This window comes from Cygnus olor, chromosome 1, assembly GCF_009769625.2.
Source record: "Cygnus olor isolate bCygOlo1 chromosome 1, bCygOlo1.pri.v2, whole genome shotgun sequence".
NCBI lineage: Eukaryota > Metazoa > Chordata > Aves > Anseriformes > Anatidae > Cygnus > Cygnus olor.
This window is the reverse complement of record NC_049169.1, coordinates 536,083-553,226: the sequence shown is the minus strand read 5'-3', so window position 1 is coordinate 553,226 and position 17,144 is coordinate 536,083. Positions and strand designations below refer to the sequence as shown.

Sequence of the window (17,144 nt, the reverse complement as noted above, 5' to 3'; positions counted from 1 at the left end):
CAAACACAGGAGGCAAGTAGTCTTTGCCAAGGGGACTCACATGCCCTCTGACACCAACCCCTCTGACACCTTGGTGCCAGGCACCCATGGCCCTGAGACTAAGGAGCTCCAGGGAAGGCGCTCAGGCCAGCTGCTGGATTTCCTCGGCACAAAACCTCCAGGGCTTTGTAGCAGACCCCCTGGTGCAGCCATGCAGCCCATCCCTGTCTCTGGGGGATCTCGCAGTTCCTCTCCCTCAGAGCCGTGCAGCTCTCGCGGTGCAGTCACCGCACGAGGCTTAGGTGGCTCGGCCTGAGCCGCCACCTCCCAGCGGTGTGGTGGGAGCCTGCTCTCCCTGTGCTGCCACACACTGCTAAGTGACCACCATGAGGACCTCCAACAGCAAAGCCTGAAGGCAGGATGGGCCACAGGCTGCTTTTAAAGGACCACATGCTGGAAACATGCCCATGGGTGTTCCTGGAAGCTGCTCTGGGCAGCTCCGGGGGATCTCAGTGCTGTGACAGGAATAACAGCAATGCGCAGCCCTCTCCATCTACCTCACTGGTTGGTTTTATTCTGCTTTTTGTCTTTTAATACCACCAGAGTGCATCCTCGTGTGGCTCCAGGCTGCTGGGGTGGGAGATGTGGCAGCGCTGTAGCTGCCCTGAGGCATAGGGACCCTCCAGGAATGGGGACTGCCAGCTTCCATGCCAGCACAGCCCTGGCGACCTCCTGCCAATCACCGAGGCATGGGACTTCTGCAGTGCCTCCACCTCTGAGTGCCGGCAGATCTGCTCAGTAGAGAGGTCAGGGGAGGTCCCTGGGAGACTTCCCACTTGCCAGCCCCATTCAGCTTCTCTGCTATCTCTATTAGGGTAGAAGAGTAGATCTCCCACCTTTCTGTAGGTTCAGGTTATCAGACCAGAGTTTGGCTGCCGAAAGGCAAAGAGCTGGGGTCAGGCCTGCAGGCTGCCCACAGCCCCGTGCTGGAGACACGCGGAGCAGTGGGCTGCCATGGGATGGGCCTTCTCGCTTGGCTCCGTCTTTGTGCCGTCCCTTGTGCCATGTCCCCATGGACACCGCACAGTGCAGCTTTCATCCACACACCCATGCTGCAACCAGCCTCACCCCAGCCAGCTTGGGCACTGAGAACACGGCCTTCAGAGCGGATGGCCCTCTCCCCAAACCTCCTCTACCCACCTAGCTCCTCTCCAGCTAACTGGGGGATGTCCTCCGAGCTGCCATCACACCCCGCTCGCAGAGCAGGTCTCCAGGTGCTTCCTGGGTGCCGGAGCACTGGGAGCAGCAGCAGGACAGCTCGCAGGGAGCGCAGCAGAGGCAGCTCCTGCACAGCACGGCTGTGACTTTGCCTGACCGAACCGCGGCGTCCTGACCCAGGGGCTGAAAGAGGCTGCACTGGAGGACCCCAGATGTGGGGACATTCCTGTACAGGGTATTTCCACTGTGGAGTGCACCCAAAGCAAGCATGACACCCCGAGGAAGCCAGACCTGGACATTCATGGGGCCTGGCTGACAAACAGGAATTGCTGTCCGTGCCCAGAGCTCTGCCTGCCTTCAGAATAAGCTTTCCCGTGACTGTCCCTGTGGCAAGGACTGGGGGGCTTGCTGGGCACTGACAGGGAAGGGATGAGCCCCAGGATGTGCGGTTTCACTCACCCCCTTTTCTTCTCCGCATGGAGGCTTGGAATCAAGAAACAAAACACAACACATGAATGGCATGCACAGTTCCTGCTTCCATCCCCAGCTCTAGCCTCGGTCTCTGCCTTCTGTGTCTCATCCCCGCACTCTTGCCTCCCAGCATGCTGACAGGATCCGGCTCTGATGGTCCAGCGTGTGTCTGTTTGAGGCCGCTCGCTGCGGGGCTCTCAGCGTTATGGCTCAGGCAGTGCATGGCTGTGGGCAGGCGAGAGGTGCAGCACCACATGCACCCCTGGCGCTGCCCCCTGGTGCCATGGAGAAACTGGTGTAAAAGTCATTAATCCCTCCCTGCTCACTGCAAAGAGACCACAGCCTACACGCCTCCCGAGGACAGCTTCCTCCAGATGTTTTAACTGCATCCAACAAAAGCAAAGACTGCAGGACAGCAGTGCTTTCTTTGTTAGCAGCTTGCTGGAAATCTGCTTTTCTAAGGGGATTGGCACAACGTGCAGCACAGGAAATTTTAAGGTATCACTGTGGGCACATGGCATGTATGGTAAGCTGCAGGACAGGGACAGGCTTCAAGGAAGAAGAGGCAGGGCCCGTCCAACAAATCTCCCCTGAAGAAGCTGCAGGTGGAAATGTCCCACGCACTAGCACCATCTTCCCCTCAGAAAAGGAGACCAGGCTCTGAACCTGCACACCGCTGAGGTGTGGGGATGCTGACCTGCATGGAAACGTGCCCTTTGCAGTAAAAGCAGGAGAGGATCAACCACCAGAAGACAAAGTGAGGGAGGAGAAACAACCCCATCTTCCCTATGCCAGGCTCCTTGGAGAGGCATGGTGGGACTGGCTGCAACATGCTCCCTGACCCACAAGACATGAAATTAGGACTAACTGCTAAAGCCTCCTGGAAGACATCGTGACCAAGACCAGGCACTGTCTACAGATTCCTCTCGTGGGAGAATGAGGCAGTTGTCACTCCCAGTCCCTCTCCAGGTAGAAGAGAGGCAACATCTAGATGCACACTCCTCAGGGAGACCCAGAGGTCTCACCTTTAATATATCCTCTGGCAGAGATATTTCTTAGCTTTTTGTGACTTCCCATTCCATGAGCTTGTATCCCTTCCCCTCACACCTGGCAGCTGTGCTTGTCAAAACACATGCAAGTTGTGCCCCATGCCCTCACGCATGTACAGGTTGTCCCATGGTGATGTCCCACACCCCACAGGCAGGTGTGTGTGCAGGTGTAAGACAAAGCGCCATGGTTTGTGTGTCTGTCCCCCTGCCAAGGCGCCTGCGTAAAGCCTGGCTTTGACCTGGGCTGGTGGTCGCCAAAGATGGGCCCATGCAGCTGGGGAACACGTTCTCCCAGAGGCAACAGGATGCCTGCACAAGAAAACACCTATCACACCAGCTAGAAACTGTATTCAGGACCAGTAACTGGGAGTAAAAATATGAACCCCAGGGCCTGTGCAGTATCTGTGCAAAGGGAAGAACAAAAAGTAGAATAAATGGGCTGTTCTAAATCTTTTCTTAATGGCTACTACTAAACACAGAGCCTTTGAGTTTAGTAATAAAGAGATGGGAAAGCAAGGAACAGGTTAGGGTGAAAAACAAGGCTGGGGGCTTAGCATAAAATCACAACGGCCATCAAGCAGTTGATGCAAATCCTTGGATACTATGATTTCTCTTCAAGCCTATGTTTGAGGGTGAACCCTAACCCTCAAGGTCTCCCTTCTTCAGAACCCTGCAGGCTATAAGGCCTGGTCATGTGTGTAGCACAGGGAGCAGAGCAGAGCGAGAAAGGTCACGGACCTTCCTCCAACGCCCTGATGAAGGGAGGCGTTGGGTCTGTGCCCAGGTTTCTCTCTCCCAGCAGGTCTCCTCTCGGCAGGAGAGCAGTGTGCCACGCGCAGCCTCTGTGCTGTGGCCAGCGAGCACAGCTGTGCACACCACCACATTCTCACATGGCAAAGAGCTCAGCACAGAGAGCAGAAGCAGGAGCCAGGGTAGCCAGCAATGCTGTGGAAGGCTCGCTCAGTAGCTCTGCCGGGGCTCTCACCGTGGGCTTGCAGAATGCTCGGCTTGCTCCACGTCTGCCCTGCACAGCTGCTCTCAGCGGTGCCACACACATGTGTACCACAACTGCACTCTGAGCTCTCCAAAATGAGGGTGGAGACTGCCCCTGCACCTCTTAGTGCCAGGCAGGACGTGGGATGACCGCGACGCAGCCCTTCTGCCAGCCAGCCAGCCTGTTCAGTGCCGGCACCCACACCTCCACCGAGCCCCCTGCCCAGGGCCCTGTGGCCTCTGCCACACACGGGGACAGGGTGCTGCGAGACGGGCACACGAGCCCATGTGCAGCAAACAGACTGCACTTTGGGGGGGCATGAACGCTGACAGCCCTGCAGCCCTGGGCAGGTGGGATGCTATGGGGGCAGGCCAGGACACTGCAAAGGTGTGGGCTCGGCAGGGATGTCAATACAAGGGAAGAGCACGGGGCTTCATCACAGGGTACCTGCATGTGAGGACAGAGGGGGCGGGTGGAGCGGCTCTGAGAGAACACATGAACATGGAGCTGCAAGCTGGGATGCTAAAGCATCTGGAAACGTGGGTAGGCTCTGTAGTGACAGCAGATCGTGTGAGCGTGTGTGCATGTGCATGTGTGTGTAAGGGAGGAGGGCAGCCCAGGGGGATGCCAGCTAATCTTGCAGCATGTGCTATCTGCCTAGAGGTAGAGGAAAATAAAAACAATAGGCTGCTCGGCGCACGTGAGGCGCAGGGTGCCTGAAGGATGGGGCACGGAGGAGGTGAGCCTCTCCGCACGCACACAGAAGCTCCCAGCGCCCTGTCCCGGTCCGTCTGCCTGCTGAGGTGGCACCGAGGAGCTGGTCTGGCTCTGTGGGGGTCCTGTGGGCACTTGGCCCCCCACACCCCGCACAGCACAGCAGGGACGTCAGTACGGGAGGAGCGCGTCGCCGCGAGCTCACGTTCATGCACCCCTCAGGAAAATGGATGCTGTGCGTGCTGCCTGCTCTCGCCCCAGCCCCCGCATGCTCGTCATGCTCCTCCGCATGCAGGCGCGAGCCCCGCGCCGCCGCTTACCCAGCTCCTCCAGCTCGGCTGTCATGGACTTGGACCGCAGCGTCAGGGTGGTGCTGGGCGCTCTCTTGGGAGGCGGCGGAGCTGAAAGGAAGAGAGACGGCATTTTGCATTTCTTGTCCAGGAACTTACGAGGAGTGGCCAGATGCAGGTGCCACTTCTTCTCCACAGCCTGGATCTCCTCGTACTCGCGGGATGAGGAGTCGCACTGCTGCAGAATCTTATTGAGGCTGCGCGTGGAGGCAAACTTCTTCATCGTCTCGGTCGCACGGTCCCGAGGGCTTGGGGCAGGCCCCGGCACGGAGGGGCTGGAGGCTGCCGCAGGCACGTGCACGCTGCCCAGGCTCCCACAGCCCTCAGCGGAAGAGAGTCCAAGTCATGTCCCCAGGCTGCTTCTGCCCCCCTGCCGCTACCGGAGATGCTATGGCTATGAAAGCCTCTCGCGAATTAAATCTGTCTCAGGCAGCTGGCTGCCTGCCTGCGGGACTCAGTGCACAGCTTTGATGGCTGCTTCCCCTCCACACACGCCATGGGTGGAGGGGTAGGAGGGAGAAGCAAGTCCAGGAGGCCTGATTCTCAGTCTCTCATCCCCGCCTCGGCGCGGCGCGTCCCCCAGCGAAACGCAGCCCACCCACCCTCGTCTCTGCTGGCTGGGGCCGTATCCAGGACGGGTGAGGCTCCTGCTGCCCTAGCGAAGCTCTGGAGGCGGCCGGCTCCGTGCCGGGCAGCGGTACATGGCCGGCGGGCGCTGTGCTGGGGCGCGGGGCTGCCCGGGGGTCCCTAGCCAGGCCGGCCCGCGGGTCTGCCCCGGAGGCGCTCCATGCCACGAGCCCACCGGCACAGGGACGAGTTGAAGGCTCTTCCTCTTCACTTCGGTGCCTCCTCCTCGCGCTCGCGCTGTGACAATACTGGCTTCAACGCTCAAGCATTGCCATGGCAACCAGAGCTTCAGGCTGGTGCTGGCGCTGCCTGCATCAGAGACCCCAACAGGGGCGGATTCAGACAGAAAACGCCAGTCCCACACAGGCCTCCATCACCCGCAGGAAAAAAAGGCCCCAGCTGGGAGGGACGGGGTGGGCCCCCTCCCGCGGCACCACAGCTGGGCCCTGCCAGACGACAGCAGTGGGGCTCGGCCCCAGTCCCTGGGCGCTGTGTTGGGACAGCGGCCGTGCAGCTCTGCGGGCATGGCTCGGGGCACCAGCAGCGACCGGTGGCTGCTCACCAGCTATGGGGCTGGAAGCATGAGAAGCAGCGAGTGGCACCGGTGGTGGTCCCGGCACTGGTTCCCAAGCCTCAGCCTTTCCCACAGCTCATGCTTTTGTGCAGAGACAATGTAATTACAGCACTTGGTGTCAGCATGCAGAGCTGCCTCCCTCCCCCACTCCCGGTGTGCTGGGCTGGGAGTGCCACTCTGCTGTCCCCGCTCCCCAAAAACCACGGCCCCGCAGGCACCCCCCCACACATGGCCCCACTCAGGTGAGAGCAGCGCCCAGCTGGGAGAGCCTGCCCCGTGCCGGCTGCTCCCAGCGCGCCCCTGCCCTCCGCAGCTCTGTGCCACAATGTGCCCTGCCATGCACAGCTGGCTGCGCCCCTCCAGATGTGCCCCTGCCCTCCACTGTTGGCTGCCCCTATCCTGAGGGCTGCCCTGCCCCATGAGCACATCAGCCCGCCCCCTTGGCGGCCCTCTGGCAGAGGGTCTCACCTCTGCCCTCAGCGCCTGGGGAAAATCGGGCGAAGGCCCAAAGCAGGGGGCTCCATGGCCACCTGTGCTCCCCAGAGCGGCCGGGCAGCCTCAGGACTGGCCGTGGCCCCAGGAGCCCCCAGCCCGTGGTCAGCTCCCATCCCCTCGAGGGAGGACAAGCTCCATCCCATCACCCCCTGCACAACTTGGAGGCCGTCCTCCACCCTGGCACCCCCTGCATCCCCACCAGGACAGTCCTCCACGACAGCCCTGTGCTTTGCAGGGGCAGCCCCCACCCCTGGGGGGCTGCTTCCCACCCAGTGCAGGGCAGGGGAAGTTCTGTGCCATGACACCCCTTGAGGCTGGGGGAGCCCCGGCTCCAGGGGCAGGCTGCCGCTGGCACTAGAGGTTAGTGCCCAGACTGGGCCCAGCAGCGGCTCCGCTCCATGGAGGAGCTGGCATCCTGCTCCATCGAGAGCACCCAGCTCTGGAGTGAGAGCAGTGCTGCCGGAGCGCTGCAGCCCGGCAATGGCGGGGCCTGCAGGAGGCCTGGCCAGCAGCTGCCAGCTGTGCCCGGCTTCCCCTTCAGCAGCAGAGCTCTGTCAGCCTCTCCACCCTCAACCATCCCCACTGCACCACTCCCCACACGTGTCCGGGTGTCCGTGCTGCGAGGACAAGCAGGGCTCCCACATGCAGCGCTCTCTGCTCCCAACAGCTGCAGTGCTGCAGCATCCTCCTGGCACGGCTGCTCCACGCCGCAGCTCCTCCCGGCATGGCCACGGCTTCTCTGAGCCCACTCATGCCCTGACAATGCCAGCCCTCCTGCTCACAGCACCACCAAGCTCTGCACTTACCCTTTTTCCGAACAACTTCTTCTGATTCTGGCTTGCGGCTGACGGAAACAACTTTCATCACCAGGTGATTCCCCCCTTGCCGGATGAGCGAGACCACCTGCTTGTGCCCCACCTTCACCACGTTCACACCATTCACCTAAAAAAAGAGAAACGGTCCAGTACAGAGATGGCTCTTGACAAAGAGAGAGGGCAAGACTGATGGATGTCACAACACAGAACCAGCCACCTGTCTGCGTGGCTGAGCACACTCAGGCATTTAAGCTGCCCGGTGAGGTGCTGGGTGCCAGCAGCCCCAACGTGCTAGAGAAGCCGGGGGAGCTGCGCCAGGCCGGTGGAAGCAGCACACGGTGGGGCAGTCGCCAGGCAGCAGAACCTCCGCCTTCTGGTCCCAACTTTGGTGGCTAGGGCTACCCACCCTTTGTTAAAAAAAAAAGACAGGTTTGCACACTTCTGCATTCACTTTTGAAATGTGCTGTATATTCTAGGACTGCTATTACTCTGGATACAAGATAATGAATGATGGCAAATAAGGGACAAGTGATTTTCTATGGGCAGGGCTACGGCAAAAACAGAAGCACTTGTGTTAATATTTACACTAATATTTATGTTACCAGAAGTGAACCACTCACAAGATAGGTAATGACCGTATTTAGGTTGCCCATAATTCCAAGATCAGAAGCTTTATATCCAGGCTGTTGCATGCCAGAGGCTTCAAGTCAAAGACTACTCAAAGACACCAGGAGATGAAGAATTTAAGCCCTACCCCTGAATGTTCCAACTGCTTAGTAACTGCCACTGCTTACCCCCCACTTCCTATATTAAACTAGCATGAAATCAAACTTCAGCCGCTGGTTCTCGTGACACCTTTCCTTATTGTGCAGCACCTTCCTCACTACCGGCCTCATCCTCTGGACCTCACCCTCTGTGAACAGAAGTACAACGACTGAAACGCAGAACTGACCTGGATGGAGGAAACTTTGACATTTCAAGAATGTTTCCTTTGCATTTGTTCCAACTCCAGCTGGAGATGTTTCATCTTAAGGTCTAAGGTGTTTTTATTAATACTAATTTGGGTAAATGTTGCTGTTTACATAATTAGAACTATGTAGGTTATTATAACACTTGTAATTCATGAGCCGTACTGCGGTCTTCTGTGAAACACCATAAAAAATACAAAAAAGAAAATGCATTGAAGTTAGTTCTGAAATAGAACATCAAGATTTTCTAAGATACAAAGCTTTTGAAATACTCATTTTATTTCAATTATTTCTCTTATTCAGCTTTCATGAAAATATAGGTTTTCCTCAAATAATAGGATTTTGATGAAATTACCAGCCTACTCTAGTTAAATCACCTCTAAACCTTCTTTTTGGATCAGCTGTATTGAACGGATTGAATTCTGCAGCGTGGTTACCCTGCATTTTCTCCCAGTCCTGAACCACTTCATGAGTTATTCCTTGCAAGCAATCTGGTTTTTCGAAACACATCTAAACAGCAGACTCGGGCTGCACGGCACCTTCCAGTGCCAGCCCACTTTTTGCCCTGCTTCTTTCATCTAAGGCCCTCACTCCCCCTGCTCTCCGCATCTTCAGAGCCATCGGCCCCTGGCCGCTGCCCCTGCCTGCAGCTCTGCCCAGGAGGCAGAGCCACGTGGGGCTGATCCATCCCGGTTCCTCCCTCTGCAGACAGCCCTGCTCCCGCCTGTCCAAACACTTCAGCCCGTGGGTCACCATACATTTAATTAGCAGTGATTTCAGGTTCATTTTTAAAATGTTTATGAAAGCACTGAGTAGCATCAGGTCTTGAACGAAATCCTGGAGAGACCACTAGAAGCACCAGCCAGCGATGATTTCTCACTGACAATTACTTGTCAAGACCTGTCATTTAGCAAATTTGTGAACCACTTAACATGTGCTCCACTGATTTTGTACACCATGGACTTTGTAATGGGTATGTTATACAGTAGTAAACAAAGGCCCCCATAAAACTCTATTACATCTGAACAGCTATCTTTATCAAACAAATCTGACATCTCAGAGAAGGAAATTAAATTTGTTTTATGGGATTTTCTGGTGTTAATTATATTCTACTCTTTAATTCTTTATCAACTGCCTACAGTATCAGCGTGTCCATTTTTGCCAGAAACTGGTACCAGGCTCACAATTTTATAATTCAATGGATAATCTCTCTTGCCCCTTCTAAGCACCAATGCTCTGCGCCAGTCTCCTGGCATTTCCCCAGTATCATAAAATTAAAAAATGCAAAAACTGAAAAATTACCACCTGGTAGATGCTGACAGCTTCACTTACTAATGGTTTGGAAAGTATTTCATCATCTGCATGTGATACAGGCACATCACCCTGCTCCTTTCCAAATAAAGAACAGAAATACTGATACAACACGCCTGTGCTTTCTGTTTCATTTTTAATCATCCAAACACGTCCACCCAAATGGGCAGCAGTTCAGATTTTTCAGGTTACTCCAATAGAAAGAAGCAGGAGTGGGAAGCTCTGACCTTGTGGGCTGTAAAGGTGATATTTCCACCCTCTTCTCCATCATGTTGCAGCACTTATGGCAGAAGCCAGAGTACGTGGTCTCCAGGAGAGCATTAACTCCTGTGGCTCCACCTGGCAGAAGCACGATCTGGTCAGGACCCAAGCATCCATATTCTGTTGGTATTCTGGCAGGCTGCTGAGGTTTTTGCTGACAGCTCCAATGACAGATGGAAAATGTGGATTTTCAATTGCTTATACCTTAGTGAGACCAGGGATGAAAAAAGGTACCAACATGGCCAGACAGCTTTTTGCCCAATGTGTTTTAAAAGTGCCCATAGATGGACAACGCCTAAAAAAGCCGTAAGACACCAATTCACGTTGTACAGCGCAATTTCACTCCACTGCTGGGCACTCCTTGACTGATGAGCAACCAAGCAGCAGAGAGAGCAACACTGACCTGATGAAGCACCCTAAGGACCCAGCCAAAAAAGACAAGAAAAACATGATGCTGGGCAGTAAGTGCTAAGTCTCAGCGCTACACTTGTCCTGGGAAGCTGACCTGACCCTGTGACTCTGAAACATCCTTGGCCAGAAGGACGTCAACCCACAGCCACAACCAAGCTGGCCAGAAATGTGCCAGAGCCAGGTTGGGTTACAAAATCTGCCAAGGAAAGCTCGATCACTGGGGTGTGAACGTGAATAATTTGGCCTATGGGAAAAAATAACATCTCTGCCGCTGATTAGGAGAGAGGGAACAGCACATTAAAGGTCTTCCAGTGACAACCGCAAAGTATTAGTCACATGTTGCCAGGCCTTTTATTTGAAAGATGGAATAAAACCAGACAGGTTTGCAAAAACAGGAAGCTGTAGCCAACCCTGACCCACAGGAGATGACATCCTGCAGAAAGCCGGTAAGAAAAGCAGTCAGGAGGCTAAAATAACACAGGAGGTCAAGAATGAACACCATACAACTATACAGCAAAGCTGATCACAGAGGAGACTGGTCAGACAATTGCATGCACCATAAATTCAAAACTGCATTGACTCAATATGGCACAGTAAGCTGCACGTTCCAAGACCACAGAGCCTGGACACCAAGGCTGGTTTTATAACCTATAAGGAGCTGAGCTCTCACTAGCAGTGAGTAAGCCGGTGGTTCAAGATACCGCTCAGCAGTGGGAAGGGAGATCTGGCAGCAGACAGGACCTTTCAGCCTACCTGCAGACTGCTGGATGAAGCCACAACAGCCAGAGACCTTCGGTGTGAGGCGCCTGGCAGGGAGAACAGCCTGCGGTTTGCTGATGATGCTGATCTGCTGAACCCGGAGAATATCTTAGCCAAGACATCCCCCCGCCTTCCAGCAAGACTGAAACGTCAGAAATGCATTCTCAGAAGCACAATACCATCTCCCACAGGAGGAAGAAAAGTACTTAGACAAAAAGAGGAGGCAGCGAAATGAACAAAGCAAACTGTTTCATCTCTCTGAAGAGACCCACTGCACGGAGGATCCCTGTCATGCAGACAGCCCTGGGCTGTCTGACGACGTTCGAGTGACACACGGGAATCGCATGAGACACACACAAAAATCAGTTTTTGGTCCCAGTCTGTGAAGTGCAGATATTAATTTTCAAGACGGGCAGCTGGGAGTCCTCCCCTTGAATTAAACACTCCAAGCACTTGCTGGCCATCAAACGGGGAGGTGTGTCAGAATGGGAAAGATCAGACACACAGTGGTAGAAACGACTAGTTTTGATCCAGCAATAGAGAAAAACTTCCAATTTCTTGGACACATGTGCCTGATGAGGATGCCCAGCTCTTGGAGATACACTTTTGGCCTGGAAGAAGGCCAAATCAAGTATCAAACCATGCAGAAAGTGGCTACAAAACATACATGCACAGAAATCTGAGGACGCTATGTCAAAGTCTGTGGACATTATAAACTGATGCAACTATTTTTTGAGTAGCCAAATGATGCAACAGAGCTGATGAACTCCAGGAGGACTCCCAGGCTGAATGAATGTGCATAAGGTGGCAAATGGGTCACCATGAAGATAAACGCAAAGTACTGCTTTTAGGGAAGATCCATCTGAACCATGCTACACAATGCTGAACATGGGGCTGGTGGGTACAACTCCAGAAAGGTTTTGGAGCTGATGCTGACAGCTCTCAAAATCATGGGCATGATGCACAACAGCAGCCAAAAAACCACACCACTAACCAACAAAATATATCAGAAAAGAGGTGGAAAGAGGGCAGGCAATGTCATTTGGGGCTATGCTGATCCTGCACATGCAAGCCTTCAGAGCTGTGTGTGGTTCTGGATCAGCATCTCAAGGGGGAAGTGGTGGAGCTAGAGAAGGTCTGGGGAAGGACAGCTAAAATAGGGATGGAGCAACTGCCCTACGATGAGAGACTGAAAATGCTGGGACTCTCCAGCCTGGAGAGGAGAAGGCTCAGAGAGACACATGGCCAAGGCTTACAAAGCCACCCAAGGCAGTGGATACAGTAAATGCAGATCTGCTCTTCACCAAATAGTGCAGCATTAGAAGGAGAGGGCTCACAGTGAAACTAGTGGCACATCAGATACAGACAAAGCAAATCTTCTTTTCACAGGAGGCAATTGTCTTCCAGATACAGGGCATGGGAGGCCGTGGCGGTAGACATTCCTGTCAGATTCAGAAAGAGATTAGATGAAGACCTGGAGAGCAGATCCATGCACAGATACTAACAGGACCGAGCAGGATCATTCCTGCTAATGTCCCCAGGACAATGATGTTGGATGCTGGAAGGTACGACAGGAATGGACAACCCAAAATGGCTGGGCACACGTGCTCTCCTTAAGACCATCTTCTAATGCTCCTGTCACAGACACGGAACTGAGCTAATGGACCATTAATCTGGTCCAGCAGGGCATTTCATACTTTCAGTCTGATCCCTTTCAGCAGTTGACAAGGATACAAAACTTTAGCAATCTGTCACAGGAGAAAGCCAACTGTACCCTGGGCTGCACCAGCACCGCGTGGGCAGCAGGGCAGGGAGGGGATTGTCCCCCTCTGCTCCGCTCTCCTGAGACCCCACCTGGAGCCTGCGTTCAGCTCTGGGCCCAGCACCAGGACAGGGACGTGTCAGAGCGAGGCCGGAGGAGGCCACGAGGATGCTGCAGGGGCTGGAGCCCCTCTGCTGTGGGGCCAGGCTGAGGGAGCTGGGGGTGCTCAGCCTGGAGAAGAGAAGGCTCCGGGGAGAGCTCCCAGCGGGCTGCCAGGGCCTGAAGGGGCTGCAGGAGAGCTGGGGAGGGACTCTGTGCCGGGGGGTAGGGGTAGGGCAGGGGGAATGGCTTTAAACTAACAAATTTAGATTAGAAATAAGGAAGAATTTCTTTACCATGAGGGTGGTGAGGCACTGGCACAGGTTGCACAGAGAAGCTGTGGATGCCCCATCCCTGGAAGTGTTTAAGGCCAGGCTGGATGGGGCTGTGAGCAACCTGGTGTAGTGCAAGGTGTCCCTGCCCACAGCAGGGGACTTGGAATTAGATGATATTTTAGGTCCCTTCCAACCCAAACCATTCTATGATTCTGATTCTGTGATAATGTCCTCATTCTCCTGGTATCTCCATGTTGCTTTTCCAGCCTGAATTTGTATTTTTTGAACACAGCTGTCTACAGGGGTGGATATTATTCCAAATAAGCTCTTATGTGATTTGAGCAATTGTACAAATACTTCCACCTTGTGACTGACCAATGAACCCCTACAGAAGATGAAAGCTCTGAAAAGAAAGGCAAGGGCTATGTGTTCCTGAAACTCAGGGAGTGACTGACCAGAGCAGCTGCAAGAAAGCTGAATCTGCCTCAACAGAAGGGGACCAGAGGATGGCCTTTGTTCTAGATCAACTGGCTACAGCAGCTGAGAGCTCATCCAGCTGTACCAGCTGGGGATGCACCAGCTCTGCAACTTGTCTGCACCAAGCACTGCACAGACCACAGCGGCACATTCCATGGCTATTTGCTGACAACCTTGCTGTGTTGCTGCTTTCCAGATTTGTTCCCTGTCTGAAAACCCTGAAGATCTAGAGTTTGGATTACTTTTCTCCAGGTGGAATTCACCACGTATTTTAAAAGAGACTGATTTTCTTATTTGTTTACCCTTCCTGTCTTTCCCTGCTTTGTTCCTTCTTTGTTCTTTCATATATTCACCTTACAGGTGTCCTGAACACTGATAATTTAGATAAAGTAGGGAACTGCTAAGCTGATTTTTGCCTACCACTGTGGCTCTTCACTAGAGCTCCTTACACCACTGCTGGCAGCCCCAGAACATACTCCTGACTGTGACCTTTCATTACTCCAAATCTTGCTCCTGAACTATATGCACGGAAGCAGTTTCCCTCTTACAGCAGGTTAACTTCTCTGCTACAAAAAAAAAAGCAAAAAAAAAAAAGCCGCATCTCCAGAAAATTTTGGGACAACAAAAAACAGTACCCAGCTTCCTTGAAAGTTATTGCCTGCACACATGGTGGGCTGAGTCCCCACAAGTTCCTGAGATACAAGTCTGGGTTCAGCACATCTGGCTATTCTGAAGCATTTGAGAGAAATTCCTCAAGGAGATGCGACCTATGTGGAGATCAATGGTATGTTCAGCAGTCCCTAGCATGGTGGCAGCAATGTGACAAACTAAGTATTTCCAGCTGAAGTCAGACTGTTGGTAAAAAAAGAACAGAAAACTGCCCCCTTGCAAGAAAGGAATTGCTTAACAGTTTATGACAATGTAATGTTTGATTGCTAAAGGATGATAAAATGACTATCCCTGCAGGTTGGACCAGGGAGGTGATCGTCCCCCTCTCCTCAGCTCTGGTGAGGCCGCACCCTGAGTGCTGTGCTCAGCTTTGGGCCCCTCACTACAAGAAGGACATCGAGGCCCTGAAGCGTGTCCAGAGAAGGGCTACGAAGCTGGTGAAGGGCCAGGAACACAGGTCCTGTGAGGAGCGGCTGAGGGAGCTGGGGGTGTTTGGTCTGGAGAAGAGGAGGCTCAGGGGAGACCTCATTGCTCCCTACAACCACCTGAAAGGAAGGTGTGGGGAGCTGGGGGTCAGCCTCTTCTCACAGGTAACCAGTGATAGGACTAGAGGGCCTCAAGTTGTGCCAGGGGAGGTTCAGGTTGGAAATGAGGAGACATTTCTTCTCAGAAAGAGCAGTCAGGTGTTGGGACGGGTTGCCCAGGGAGCTGGTGGCGTCACCGTCTCTGGGGGTGTTCAAGGTAAGGTTGGACCTGGCGCTTAGGGACATGGTTTGCTGGGTGACATTGGTAGTAGGGGTATGGTTGGACCAGATGACCACGGAGGTCTCTTCCAACCTTAATGATTCAATGATTCTGGACTCTTCAATAGATCACCACAGTAGTGCAAATTCCCAGGAATAGCAAGAGTTTCTTAGAGGAATGTCAGCGCTGAAGCCTGAAATAAGATTCTTCTTCTACCAGAAGAACACCTGGTCCAACAACCAGGAGATGCAGACTGCTAGACAGAACTGAGGGCAATAAATCTTCACCAACAGGAACAAACCTGTATGCCACTGCATGTTCCGATTGCCAACTTCATCCCCTCAGTGTTTGAAAACTCTCATGCTGGAGAAAGCTTCCAAGATACTCCAGATCCCAAGTCACTCCTTTTGGGAACTTGAGCTCTAAACTGTCTTTCCCATGTCTCCCAGGCAATCTCATTCTCTGGGCATAGCATGTACTGGTGCAGAAATGCTTTGAAACAGGATTTCACTGAAATTCGTGATCACAGTTATCCAGGGGAACTTCTGTATATACACTGAGACCTGCCACAAGCAGGACCCCCAGAACAGACCCCCCACAAACCAGGCAATGGAACTCAAACCTGATCGAGTGAAAGATGAACCTGACTGTGGCAGGAGGTGGGCTGGGTGATCTTTAAGGTCCCTTCCAACCCAAACTACTCTGATTCCATGAATTAAACACCTGTGCACCAGGGCTCCTGCCTTCATGTGCTGAACAAGATGGACTCCTTAAGCCTCCCAAACCTTTTTTCATGTTGTGAATCACTTTGAGGCCCTTGTTTGAATTCCACTCAGTAACTTCAGATTCATCCAGTGGTGTGAATTCCTTACTTGCACAAAGTAATGCTTTAGTAATCTTCCAAAGCTGCAACTAGATATGCAAGTTCACATAACTCTTAAAGCTTATCCTTTACATATACAAACAAAACATCTCTGCCACATCCTACGCAATCAGCTAATGTTAACACAATTATCTTGGAGAAACCCATGTCTTTTGCTGAATTATATTTTCCAGGGTAATCTCATACCGTGTAACCTGGAATCTTTGCTTGCAGACACGTTACATGGGCTGCTGGAATATGGCTGCTTTGTCAGGAAAGCCAGACCATTCTGCAGCAGTGACTTTACAGGTAGCTATTCCCCCACCATTTGTGACACCTTCAGTCCTTACAAATGCAGCTTCTTTGTCACTATTTTGAAACAGTGATAGAAGTGTTGAGCTGCAGGGATCAAAAACTGTAATGAAGCCTGGTTGGTAATGGCTCCACGCACTGGTACCTTCTCCTTAGCAGATGCTTTCTGAAATGCACCACTGAATGATTTTGTAAAGAATCTAAGCCATACTCCCTCTGTTAATTCCACTTAATGTACATTTATTTATACACAAATCACATGGCTATTAAGGAAGTCAAAACATGCTATGTAAACACAGTCTTCACTTTAGCCAGTCCTATGATGCTGTCAAGAAAGGACAGCAGGTTTATTTCCACCTTCCATGGATCCACACTGTATTTTACTACCTGTATTTTCCTTCCCTAATTCTTTGTTGTGTTCCAAATTTTTCTTTATTTTATGCAGCACTGGTGTTGATCTAAACAAGCTGAAGTTTCCTGAATCACCTATTTTATACCTTCAGAATATTAGAATAGCAACAGCCTTCTACCAACTCTTTGAAATTTCATAGATTAGCAAGATTTTGAGGTATTAACATCAGTGGTTCAGACAACTCCTCAGCAAGGCTCTTTTAGACACTTGGGTATATGTTATTCAAGACTGTTAATTTGAGTATGTTTATTTTTAGCAAATACTATCTCACTTTCTCCTTGGTTACAGCTGGGAAACTTTCTGTTCCAAGCACATCATATGGATAGATACATCCTCCTGATTTGTTCCAAACTCAGAACAGAACATTTTTACTTTTTTTGTTTTTTCACCAGAATATGCAATTTTATCATTTGCATATAGAAATGGATCTCTACCGGATTTTTTTTTTTGCCTCTAATGCTTAAAAATTTCTTATTATTTTTACATATTGGCCTTTGATATTTCCTTTGGCTTCCCTTATCAACCTCCTACGTACT

General features: G+C 52.4%; 1 protein-coding gene across 1 annotated transcript in view; it reads right to left on the bottom strand.

Moving 5' to 3' along the window:
* Window positions 1–17,144, bottom strand: part of SHANK3 (SH3 and multiple ankyrin repeat domains 3) — a 385,179-nt gene that overhangs the window by 42,132 nt on the left and 325,903 nt on the right. The window contains exons 20-22 of the mRNA XM_040544765.1: window positions 7,278–7,413; window positions 4,746–4,826; window positions 1,657–1,680 (exon numbers count right to left, since the gene is read on the bottom strand). Coding sequence (XP_040400699.1) covers window positions 1,657–1,680; window positions 4,746–4,826; window positions 7,278–7,413 — 241 coding nt within the window. The remainder of the gene's footprint in view (window positions 1–1,656; window positions 1,681–4,745; window positions 4,827–7,277; window positions 7,414–17,144) is intronic.